The 13133-nt window shown below is 37.7% G+C and overlaps 1 protein-coding gene across 1 annotated transcript in view; it reads left to right on the top strand.

Annotated features, from left to right (window-relative positions):
• KIFAP3 (kinesin associated protein 3) overlaps positions 1-13133 on the top strand; it is a 168027-nt gene that overhangs the window by 119537 nt on the left and 35357 nt on the right. Inside the window, exon 18 of the mRNA XM_075564772.1 lies at positions 5572-5761. Within this exon, the coding sequence (XP_075420887.1) occupies positions 5572-5761 (190 nt within the window). The remainder of the gene's footprint in view (positions 1-5571; positions 5762-13133) is intronic.

Raw genomic sequence — 13133 nt, 5'->3', positions numbered from 1 at the left:
AGAACTAGTTAAGGCAGCTGCAAATGGTCCAACCATCAGAGAGCAAGAGACAAGAAAAGCGAGACTCGACAAGCCATTTCTCTCTTTGCCCTTCAATTAATCTCACATGTGTTTACCAGCCAGGTTGACACAATAAACCTGACCATCGCAATCCACCCCTTGCTAATTTGGCACCTGTACATAATAAGATAAAACTAAAATGTATACAATTTTTTAAATGTGCCATTTAAACATAGCATTTTATAAGTGAAAAAAACAAAAATATCCTATGCCTAACAATTGCAGTTAAGTAGCACACCTACACCTTAGTCCTATAATCTTATCAATATATTCTCCCACCTATGAAAGTTTGTAAGCCAACAACTTCATGCCTTTAGACCCCTCCCCATTTGGGGTATCTATTTTCTATACTTCCCACTTACATCAACCCAGTTCTCTGAGGAAACAATCATATTCTTTGATGTGAAGAATCTTCATTCCAGTTGGAACCTTGTGAGTCCACATCCATAAGCAAGTCAAATCAGCACAGGCCATCCACAAAATCTGCAGCAGTATGCACCAATTCACAGGTTTAAATAACTTCTCTCCAACTCAGTGAGGGCTGCCTCAGTTAGCCTCCATAGGGTGCCCATTAATCACCTTGCCTGTAGACCATGCGCTCATCACAGATACTCAACAAGCCTAGCCCCTTTGTGCTAGGTCATGAACTTTAGACCAGTCAACCATTTCTCGTCTTCTCTTCTTCTTGTAAACCAAGTCCATAGGTGTCAGTGGCCAACTCAACCCGTCTCTTTATTGCTGCATGTTCTCCCCTTCCACTCAACAAGTGGATTCAGGTGGTCACCTAGCACGCATTTCAGCCTGTCCACAAGCTCCCGTTAACATTCAGTCCTAGAGAGAAGTTTTCTTCATGGCTCCAGATTTTTTCCAGCTTCTGACAAAGACCACTAGAATTCAAACTTCAAATCCAAAGAGTTCTTCAATCTGTCAACAGCCCCTAGGCATGCCTCTTCACCTTCTAATATCCTGTGCACTCCAAAGCACTGGTGAGGTTAATCTCTTTGGAGCCTTCTTTCCAGGTGTGTCCTAAACCCATTTAAAGATCGAATTAATGTCTGAAGGCAAATGGGTGTACAAGCTCTCTTTTCATACTTCCCAATAAACATTTCTATCAATCATATCAATAATAAGCAGAAGAAATCAGTATGAACAAAGTAGAATCAGATACTAAACTCAGTTCTGAAAACAGTCAAGTTAATTCCTTATTTAGCTTGTGTAAATCTTTATCTAAAGTATTTTATTTATACAAAAATACGGGATTAGGTCTCTGAGAGCATTACATCAGATCCAGGCTTTCTGTCAGGCCTTTTGACCTATGTCAGCCATTTTTCTTAAACAGCATGGTTTCTGAGAAATTCAAATGACAATTTCCACCCCTCAGCTCAAAATATACATTAACAACATTCATTTTTTCCATTTCACACAGGAATAACCAAAGACTACAACCAAACATAATAATCAAAATTTAACTTCCCATGTTCTAGCTAGAAAACAACTCAATAAACTGCATGGACATATCTGAATTCTGGCTAGCCAAAGAAGAAACACTAGCAGAGAACTAGCTAAGGCAGCCGCAACTGGTCCAACTATCAGAGAGCAAGAGACAAAAAAGGCAAGGCTCAACGAGCCATTAATCTCACATCTGTTGATCGGCCAGGTTGGCACAGTAAACCTCACGGTCACTTCCATATCACTTTTATCGATGCTCAACAAATTTTCAGAACTTTAGAGTAGAAAGTAGACCTTGGAGAGTACTTATATTCTCATTAAAATGTAATACAAAGGATAAATAAAGCTTGTCAATGACTTTTTCCATAGTGTTTATTCAGAATTTAAAGTGTTATAATAGCCACAAGCAGCTGTGTACAGTGAAACAAGTCACATTAGTTTCCTAGGCCTCATTTTTTTATTTTTGAAATAGCATAGCAATTATAATTCCTGACTCAGGCAATTATTAATAACAGTAACGGCTAGCGTTTAATCAGTGTCCTTAATGTAAGTTTTCTAAATACATGAACTATTGTAAGGTCTCTCTCTCTCTGGGACTAGATGTCAGTCTTAGTCCTTGGCTCCGCGCCAGAAAGATTTCATGCCGAAGCCAGGCTCGTGGTCCAAGTGAATTTAATGAGAGTTAAAAGAAGCTTCAGGTTTTATGCGGCACCCATAGGATTCCTCTGACCATGCCACCTGGCAGAGACTGCTCGGCATCACGCAAAGATCTCTCTCCTTCCACGAAGACGACCAGACAAGCCCCTCTCTCTTCCGGTCCCTGCCTTTTCCAGGGTTCCTGAGGGAGGCGTGGTGAACGACCCCCAGGTCACTCCCATTGGCTGAATTGCAATCACCTGGCCCAGGTGGGCTGCTCCAGGTGTAATGCCCATCTGAGCCGACCGGCGGGAAAATATAGCTTTGTCCTATGCTGGCTCTCCTGGGCATGCGTAAATGGACTTCCCAATTCCCTAGGCTAAGCTGCCTAACACTATCTCATTTTATCTTAAAACATTATGTGGAATTAGTGATTGATAGACTGTGTAAGTTATCATCATACTTAATTACTGGGCCTAGATGAATATTATCAACAAGTATATGGTATATTCAGGTTTATTGCTCAGATAGAAATAATCAGTTCCAAAGATAACATTCTTCATGTAACTTGGAATAAACAATCTCCTTTAAATATTGAAATGATCAGTTGAATAATAATTATTTGTGATTTATGAAGTAAAATCTAATGTTTATGATGGCTCTTAATTTTATAAAAACAATTTTAAATAATTATGTTCAGATATAAATTGACAACCTATAGGACTAGGGGAAACGAAAACATTAATTTCGTGTCAAACCAAAATGCCACCATAAGCCATGCCATAGTCAAAGGAATATTTTCTATATCTACCATCCTAAGTTATAAGGGGGCATCCATATATTTTCACAAATATAGAGTCCATAAGCTGATAGGTGGCATTACTAAGAAGTTTATTAATTATGTGAAACTTTCAAATTTATCAGGTTGATTTTTTTTAAATCATTTTATTGGGGGCTGGTATACCTTTTATCACAATCCATACTTACATTATATCAAGCACATTTGTACACTGATAGGACTTTTTGTTCTGGGTCTTTGGATGCCTGATACCTGATCCCATTGACACCTCATGATCACACATCTGGCGTGCTTCTCCCACATGGGCTGTGTTGCTTCCCAGCTAGATGGCCGCTTGTTTATCTTCAAGCCTTTAAGATCCCAGATGCTGTATCCTTTGATAGCTGGACACCATCACCACATTTGCTTATATACCCATTTTGTCTTCAGCAATTGTGTCAGGAAGGCAAACATCACAGAATGCTAGATTATTAGGAAAAAGTGTTCTTGCATTGAGGGCATACTTGAGTAGAGGCCCAATATCCATCTGCTATATCTGGGAGATTTTTAGCAATAAAATTATTACATTTATTTTGAAATTTGTATTTCTCATGTATGAGAAGTTCATTCTTTGATATTTTGTTTCAGTAATATTTTGTCTCAGATTTGGTAGAAAGTTCTCTGCGTTGACTAAAATCTCTTACTGATGATCATCCTGTCCACTGGAGGGCAGCACTGCTGGCCCACTCCCCATCCAATTTATTTTTTAATAGTTAACTAATTGTCATCAGAGATTCAAACTGGTTCAAAGCCCTGGTTTCCTTCGAGTAGATTCCGGCTCTTGGTGACCCCACGTGTCTCAGAATAGAACTGTGCTGCATAAGGTTTTCCAGTGCTGGGTTTTTTGGTTTTGTTTTGTAGAAGTAGAAGTAGAGCCACCAGGCCTTTCTTCAGAAGTGCCTCTGGATAGATATGACAGAGAAAATTAAAGAATTCTATAGAGCAGAATAGAACTGCTCCTTTGGGTGTCTGAGGCTACAAATCTGTACAGAAGCAGAAAGCCATCTTTCTCTGCTGAAGGACTGGCAGGCTTGAACTGCCGACCTTGCAGTTAGCAACCCAACTCATAATCCACTATACCATCATGGTTGCTGTGAATCAGGATTTACTCATTGACAGTATAGTAATAATTTATTTCAGAAGAATTAATACTAGACTAGTCCCAAAGTGTAAGAGGTTAGAGATGTCTCAAATGTCCAACTCTTCCAAGATGCTTTTCTGCTCTATTTTCCACTCATTACTCCCTTTAGTATATTCCTTCATGGCCCTGGGTTTTGAAGTTTGCTACAACATCCCACGGACACTCACAAAATTCTAAGGAAATGTCTCACATGATGTGGGTGCTGTTCAATCAGGCAGAGACAAAACAAAATGCAGGGCCCAGAGTCTGCACCCAAAAATGACTACAACTCCAGAAACAGAGGTATGGCTTTTCAGGAGATGTGGGCCTAAACTACACAGGGCCACCAGCATTTGTACCCCATCCAACAAACAAAGGATGGGGTCTATGTCGCACTCGCTAACAAAGTAGTCCTAACGATTCCCCCAAGGAAGCAAAGAGTGTGACTTGGTTGACACCCTCTACTAAAGTCAGGTCTTAATCCCACCCTAATCCTGCCCATTAGTATAGTAGAGAACACCCTCCAAAATGGGATTATAGCCACAAACAGAGTCAACAATTATATCACATGAGGATTTATGGCTAGAAGGGCCCTACTAATTGACTACATCTCAGGCAGTATATTTTTTAAGGGACAGGACAAATGTCTGCATCCATCTCTTTTTTCCATCTTTGCCATTGTGTTGCCTGGCCATTGATAGTTCAGTGTATTCACCTGTCAGAAATAGCTGCACCTGTGAGCACTCATGGTTTGAAGAGAAGGAAAGCCAAGAGATAAGATCAGCTGCAGCTTATAATTTATTAATGATAAGTAATTTGTAAAAATTATACGTAAAAATACAGTAATTTTCCTATTTCTCTTTCAAAAAAGAATTGCCAAGAATTTCTGTGAAAAGTATTAAGACCAAACCACATAATTTTTCCTCTGGACTTTATGGTCCAAGCAGTATAAAAGCAATAAAAGAAATGGTTAAAACAACAATTAACTCAGTTCTGCTATTTGTTTTTTTCAATATAATCCATTGAAGTAACTAAGAGAAATACTTTAATATTGCTTTTTATTCTATTGGTGTGTTATTTAAACAAAGATAAAGCAAAAGATGCGATTATAATGATAACCAGTAGTTCCAGCCAGCCAGTAGTTCCAGAAATAATTATAACTTTAAGAACTCTTGGAAGTCTGATTGCTTATGTAAATGTTGGCAATATGTAAATATGGTTTTTTGTAGATTTTTAATTTTTCCTGTGGTTTCCATTTTCATTATTGATTGGTAACCCAGACATATTTATGTATTTAATTACTGTTAATTAATTTTTACATAACAGAATTCTCCACAGATATTTCAGTGTTCTCTGATCCAAGGGTAGGTCACCAAAAGTTCTCTCTCCATCAGGTCAAAGGACAGCTGTCCAAGTGACAAGAAATGTCTTTTGTGAGCTTACATAAAACTTCCACATTTGTTAATAGGAGTATGATGAAGAATGGGCTAAGAAAATTCAGAGTGAAAAATTTCGCTGGCATAACTCGCAGTGGCTGGAGATGGTAGAAAGTCGTCAGATGGATGAGAGTGAGCAGTACTTGTATGGTGATGATCGAATTGAGCCGTATATACATGAAGGAGATATTCTCGAAAGACCTGACCTTTTCTATAACTCAGGTAAGATGATAAGCACAGCTAAAGTTAACAAATGTGTGCTCTATATAAGAATTTTGGCCTGCCAGTCTTGCTCATTCTTACACTCTGTAAGGACTTCTTTCGGTATATAAGTGGTCTTCTGGCAATGATTTCAGATGTAACATCTATACATACCAGACAAACCTATTAACTCACTATTATTTTTTTCCAATTCAGTCTTTGATGTGGTCTCTATAAAAAAGGGTTTAGCCAGGGAAATTAATTGCTCTTAGAAGTGTATTACTTTCTAGAACATATAACTTAAACTGACATCTTGAAGATTTTTGGCTTTTATTTTTTAACATAGTATTTATTTTTCTATTTTCATTTATGAAATTTATACTTTATTAATTTGTGTCTTGTTTTTTAATATATTTAATCCTTAATATTTAAGTTGTCATGATTTTGTCACTAAACTCGATTTGATGACTATTGAAAAATTTTTCTTAACTCTGCCAGTGTTTCAAGACTAAATTTAATTTTTACATAATTTTTACATACATAACCTTGTTTATTCTTCTGCCATACTGCCTTTTTCCAAAGATAAGTTTGGCACAAAGGTTGGCAGTTTTTTTAATATTCTGACTTTCAATGTGTTGCCGTGTTGCCAGCATTAACATTGTTTTATTGAAGCATCTGACTGAGGAAAGGAAGGATAGGATCTCAGTCAAAACCCACAGCAGCTTTGAAACAGAAAGGGTTAAAGTAATTATTATACATCATTAATGCTCACCTTACTCTTTTCCCTACTCTGTATTTATACATGTGTTTCGAGAACTGTGGATTGGACAAATATTTCCTATAAACACTATTATTTTTAAGCTAGTAGGAAATGTTTTTATATTTGACATAGTTACTTGAATCATGGAAAATTGTTGCTATATTTTTAAAATTAAATAGATTTCTTCCTAACGGAGCCTTACAGTAGTTATGAAATACTGCTTTGTGTTTCAAACCAGATGGCCTAGATCATTAATTTCCACCAACCAGAAGGTTTTAGTTCAGTAATGGCAAGCAGCTGTTCCTTACACATTCATATATTCATGAGGTAAAATGATGTACCATATATATGATATGAATTATTTCACTAATAGGAATCAGAATATTGTTGGAATCAGGTTTCTTGCTTTGAAGATTGAGAGCTACCTTTCAGTGTGAATCAATCATTAGCTTCATAACCAAAGAAAACGATCACCTCAGTATTTAATTTTGTTATTTTCTACAATTAGAATTTTAGAACAGATTTCTAAAAAGGTATACCACATTTCCAAAGTTAATTCCAATAAAGTTAACTTCTTAAATGGAAAATGTAGCTATTTTCCATGAAATGATTTATAATTAAAATGCAAAACTAAAAAGCTTTTGTGGAAAAATGGTGTATACGCCTGCCCGAGATGTCCCTGGGTGAAAGGACTGCTCTTCTCCTTTGGCCCTCCTTTGGCAGCCTACAGAGATCAGGGAAAAAAAAAGAAAGAAAAATGGTGTGTACTTATATATACAAAAATTTAGAAACATCTGAATCTAATGGAAAAATAATAGCTGTAAGTATTTGATTGAATTGAATATTATCATTAGATATTTTCATGTTTTATTTCTTTAACTTCACTTCTAGCCTAATTATCCAATAGACTATTGACAATAGAAATTATGTACTATAAGATTAAACTTATCATTTATTCCCTTTAGTTAGTAAGTGATTTCACCGTTTGTTTTCTGTGAATAGTTCCTATACCAAACTCTGTAACATCTCATGATATGGCTCATGAAATCTATATAGTGTTAGCCTCTTTTCTTTTACTGTGTGCATTTGTAACTTTACAAATATTACATAAAATTTTGATACTGAATGTGTTTTGAATGCTTACATCATCTTGTTTAAGAATTCTCTTGAAATATTAGGCTGCTTTTGATAAAATAGTGCTAGTAGCTTCTCAGCATAGCAGTTAATGGCTCATCATCCCGTGGGTCTTTTACCTTTCAAATGCAGTATATATCAGTCAAAATATATGTGTTCTCCCTTGCCTTGTTTTTTTAAGAAGAATTTTAGGATTATCATATGAAACAAGAATCTAGCATCTTCTTTAATTATATTACCTTAACTCTTAGGCTCTGAAATTATTGTGATTACAGTTACTGATTAAGTCCTTTTCTCACATCATGAAGCTGGGCTTTTTTAGTACTTTTACCAGTAACCAGTCGCCGTCCATTGGCTTCTTATTCATGGTGATCCCACGATTGCCAGAGTAGAACTGTGTTCCATACGGTTTTCAGTTGCTGAATCGTTATGCCTTCCATCCAAGATACCTCTCTGGATGGAAGGTGAACCTCCAACTTTTTGGATAGGAGATAATTGTATTAACCATTTGCACTGCCCAAAGGCTTTACTTTCATTCATAGAGAAATTATAATTTACAGAGCTTTATTATTAATTCTAAGTGACATGTTACTATTAATCGTGGTAAGGTGTATCCTTGATGTGTGAATAATAATACTGGAATATGAAGCTAAAAATCATTTGTCTTTCTGAAGATCATTGTAAAACATAGTTTTCACTTACCTGTGGACTTTTGTGCTGCATTTTAACATCATACTATAGTTTTCACGTATCTGTGTGTTTTGTGATACGTTTGTGTGTTTGTGATACGTTTTAACAAGTACAGTCAAATAAGTTATGATTTATCATTTTAGTCATTTTTTCCTTAATTTCTATATTACTGACAACGACAAGTAGTTCAAAAGTTTCATGGATCATTGGTGGTAAGGTGGTTTCATAGAAAATGCATATTGCAACAAAACTACATGGACTTCAAAAAAAATTTTGTCCCAAAATAAACTCCTACTAACTGTCTGAATTACAAGATGTCTGAATGGGATCTATTTTAAGGCACTAAGAAGGATAAGTTATGTTTGAAAAGAGTTCCTGTTAGAAAAACATGAATTCTTTTAAAATTAAGGCTAGAACAAACAGCAAATTTATGGCGAAACTTTGATCAGAAGATAAAATCATTGATGTTTTACCAAAAATTTATGGAAACAATGCTCCAAAGGCATCAGCAGTTTAGATGCAACCACTCTAGAAAGTGGTCTTTTACGTCTTGAGAGAGTGGGCAATAGAAATCTCATATGATGTGTACATGTACTAGTGGAAGAAGAGCCATGCTCGAAGAATATATGTACACCGAGCTCAAGGCAGCATTACTCACAATAGCAAAAGGTGGCTACAATCTAAATGTTTATCAGTGGTACATGCATACAATGAAATACTACACAACATTAAAGAATAATGATGAATCTGTGAAACACCTCACAAAATGGTTGAACCTGGAGGACATTATGCTGAGTGAAATGAGTCAGTCACAAAAGGACAAATGTTGCATGAAACCACCACCACAAAAAAGGAAAATGTTTTCATACTAAAAGAACATTGTTTCATGGTTACCAGGAGTGGAAGGGGAAGAAGGGAGGAAATCACTGGCTGGAGGGGAGATAAGCGTGAATTTAGGTAAAGAGGAAGGGGGAATATACAATAAAAGGGATCACCCTCCCTGCGATGAGGTCATTGCCGACTCATAGTAACCCTATAGGACGGGGTAGGATTGCCCCTGTGAGTTTCTCAGAGTGTAACTCTATAGAAAGCTCCATCTTTTTTTTTTACATTTTGAGGGAGGTGGACCAAAAATACTTAGAGCAGAAGAAGACACTGGGAAGTTTATAAGAGTTAAAGGCAATACACGCAAATACTGTTATATACACAATCATGCAATAAGAGTGATCTACAAGTAGATGTTGGTATAGGCACACAGGTTGAACAGGTATGGGGGTGGGGGGAGTAGGGGTATACCCTTTAATATATATAGATTTGACCAGAAGTTATCTGTGTGTATGTCTATTTGCTTTTGTTGCATATATAACCATGAATGTAGTAGAACATACATGAGGCAAAATTATAAAACCTTTTTTAAAGTCATTTTTTCGGGGGCTCTTACAGCTCTTAACACAATCCATACATACATCCATTATGACTCAGGCATCCTCAAACTACAGCCTGCGGGCCACATGCGGCCCGCCGAGGACATTTATTCAATCTGCCGGGTGTTTTTGCCTCATTTGTTTTTTTACTTCAAAATAAGATATCTGCAGTGTGCATAGGAATTTGTTCATAGTTTTTTTTTTAATCTATAGCCTGACCTTCCAACGGGTCTGAGGGACAGTGAACTGCCCCCCTGTTTAAAAAGTTTGAGGACCCCTGCATTATGTCAAGCACATTTGTACATACGTTGTCATCATTTTCAAAACATTTTCTTTCTACTTGGGCCCTTGGTATCAGCTTCTTATTTTGCCCCTGCCCCACCCACCCTCATGAACCCTTGATAATTTATAATTTTTTTTCATGTTTTACACCAACCATGATCTCCCTTCACCCACTTTTCTGTTGTCTATCCCCCTAGGAAGGGGTTATATATAGATCATTGTGATTGCTGCTCCCTTTCTCTCCCAACCTTCCCCTTGCCTTCTGGTATCACTACTCTCATTATTAGGCCTGAGGGATTTATCTGTCCTGGATTCCCTGTGTTGCAAACTCTTATTTGTACCAGTGTACTTGCTCTGGTCTAGCTGTATTTTTAAGGTAGAATTGGGGTCATGATAGTGGGGGGAGGAAGCATTAAAGAACTAGAGGAAAGTTGTATGTTTCATCGGTGCTATACTACACCCTGACTGGCTTGTCTCTTCCTTGTGATCCTTATGGAAGGGGGTGTCCAATTGTCTTCCGATGAGCTTTGGGTCTCCACTCCGCACTCCCCTTCATTCACATTCATTTGATTTTTTTTGTTCTGGGTTTTTGATGCCTGATCTCTTATCCCCTCTACACTTCATGTTCACACAAGGCTGGTGTGTATCGTCCATGTGGACTCTGTTGCTTCCCAGCTAGATGGTTACTTTGTTTGTCTTCACCCTTTAAGACCCAAACGCTATATCTTTTGATAGCCAGGCACCATCAGCTTTCTTCACCACATTTGCTTATGCACCTGCTTTGTCTTCAGGGATTGTGTAGGAAAGGTGAACAGCATCACGGAATACCTGGTTATTAGAACAAAGTGTTCTTGCATTGAGGGAATACTTGAGTAGAGGCCCAATGTTCATCTACTACTTTAATCTGTAACATCAATATAGGTACATAGGTCTATTTCCCTATCATTATATATAAATATATTTACATATTAAATGTCTGTATTTAGAGCTCTATAAATGCCCTTTACCACCTAGTTCTTGCCTTTATTTCCTTTTGCTTTCCTCTTGACCCATTATCATGTTCGGCCTTCATTCAGGTTTCCGTAATTCCTCTCGGCTACATTGCTCTTGATCAAGCCCCACCAGGCATTCTACACCCTACTCGCCATTGTTTTTAGATCACTTGTTCCCTTCCCTTGTCCCTGGGTGTGTTGACACCCAACTTCCTTTCCCCCACCACTCCATCTCCCATGTCCCCCCAGAACAGTTTGTCCCATTGTTTTCTCCACCAGATTTGTTATCCCGCCTATCTTATCTAGATAGATGTTGTGAAAACTTTTGAGACATCACCAAACGCCAGCCAAAATCCTCCTTAGAGGCAAGGGAGGTGAGACGTTGTCTCATATAGGTTGGACATTTTATCAGGAGAGACCAGTCCCTGGAGAAGGACATCATGATTGGTAAATTGGGGGCAGAAAAAAAGATGAAAGCCCTTGATGAGATGAGTTGGCATAGAGACCGAAACAATGAGCCCAAAACATAGCAACAATTATGAGGATGGCACAGGACTTGGCAGGGTTTCATTCTGTTGTACATAGGGGTGCTTGAATCAGAACCAACGCAACAAACACCCTGGGCCTGAGGGTTCAGAATCATGGTCTCAAGGGATACCGCAGCCTGTTGGTGTAACATAATGCACAAAGACAATGTTCTACATCCTACTTTGGTGAATAGCATCTAACATATTAAAAGCTCACAAGCAGCCATCTAAGGAACAACTATATATCTCATCCTAAGGAAAGAAGAGCAATGCAAAGCAAAAGATGTATGGAACATTTATTCCAGTGGACTAATGACCATATAAACCTCAGCTAGGATCCTGAAACCAGAACTAGATGATGCTTGGCTACCACTACCAACTTCTGTAAAAAGAGTAAGATAGAGTGAGAGAAAATGTGGAACAAAACCCTAATCATAACAGAGACCAAGTTTACAGGTCGGGTTTACTGGTGGAACCCCTACGATTATGACTCTTAATCACCCTTCAGATTGTGTATTGACCTAACCCCCATGTTAAAATAACCTACCATTTATCGTGGATTATGGGCTATGGTACAAAAGGTTTTAACTGCCAAGGGAACCTTGAGTAAATTTGTTTCTGAAGAGGGGGAGTAGGTCAAATAAGTTTGGGAACCTATGACCTACATAAATGTGTGAAACAATCGTTTTCATAGCATAATTGAAGAGAATGGATGAGTAATGGCAGAAGCAATAGCCACCATCATAGACATCTCAAATGGTTCAGCCTACCTAATTTTGACTGAAGAAATGGAATCTGAGCAATGTTTTTGCTCATTAGTTGACAACATTGTTGGGTTCAGATCAGCTGCAGACAAGAACAGAGTTTTCAATGGAAATTTAAAATAAGTAGGATCGAGATCCTGAAGCATTTCTTGGAACACTTGTAGCAGTATCTGCAACTTCAGTATGATCCTGAAGACACAGCACAATCAAATCAGTGGCTATCACGAGTTCAAAGTGGTCTAGTCACTGCAAAAGGAAACTGATCAAGAGCAAAGGTCATGGTGCCATTCTGGGACGGTTGCTCAAAGCCTTTTGTTTGTGGACTTTCTGGAAGGCCAACGAATGCTAACATCTGATTTGAGAAAGTTAGCCCAAGTTTTAGCAGAAAAATCTACCCAGCAAGTTTTCACCGGAGATCCCCTTTCCACCATGACAATGCTCCTGTTCATTCAACTCATCAAAAAAAGGGAAGTTCCTTCTCATTTCTTTTTGTTTGTCAAAAAAATCTTTAAAAGGCACCCTTTTTCTTCACTTAATAATGTTTAAAAAGAAATCGTTGATACAGTTAAATTCTCAAGACCTTCAGTTCTCTGGAGATGGATGAAATAGTTGGTACCATCACTTACAAAACTGCTTGGGCTTTTAATGGATCTATTTTTAAATAATTTAATTCCACTTTTTCACTGTTTAAAGTCTCCTTATATTTTCTGCCACATACCATATATACTCGTGTATTTTTTGTGCTGAAAAACTGGGGTTTGGCTTATACACGGGTCATTGGTACCCCAGCGAGATGTAACATCTCACGGGTGATTGCTGT

Source organism: Tenrec ecaudatus, chromosome 1 (genome assembly GCF_050624435.1).
Source record: "Tenrec ecaudatus isolate mTenEca1 chromosome 1, mTenEca1.hap1, whole genome shotgun sequence".
In the NCBI taxonomy this organism is placed as follows: Eukaryota; Metazoa; Chordata; class Mammalia; order Afrosoricida; family Tenrecidae; genus Tenrec; species Tenrec ecaudatus.
Note: the sequence above shows the minus strand (reverse complement) of the source record. Positions and strands in the feature narration are given on the sequence as shown.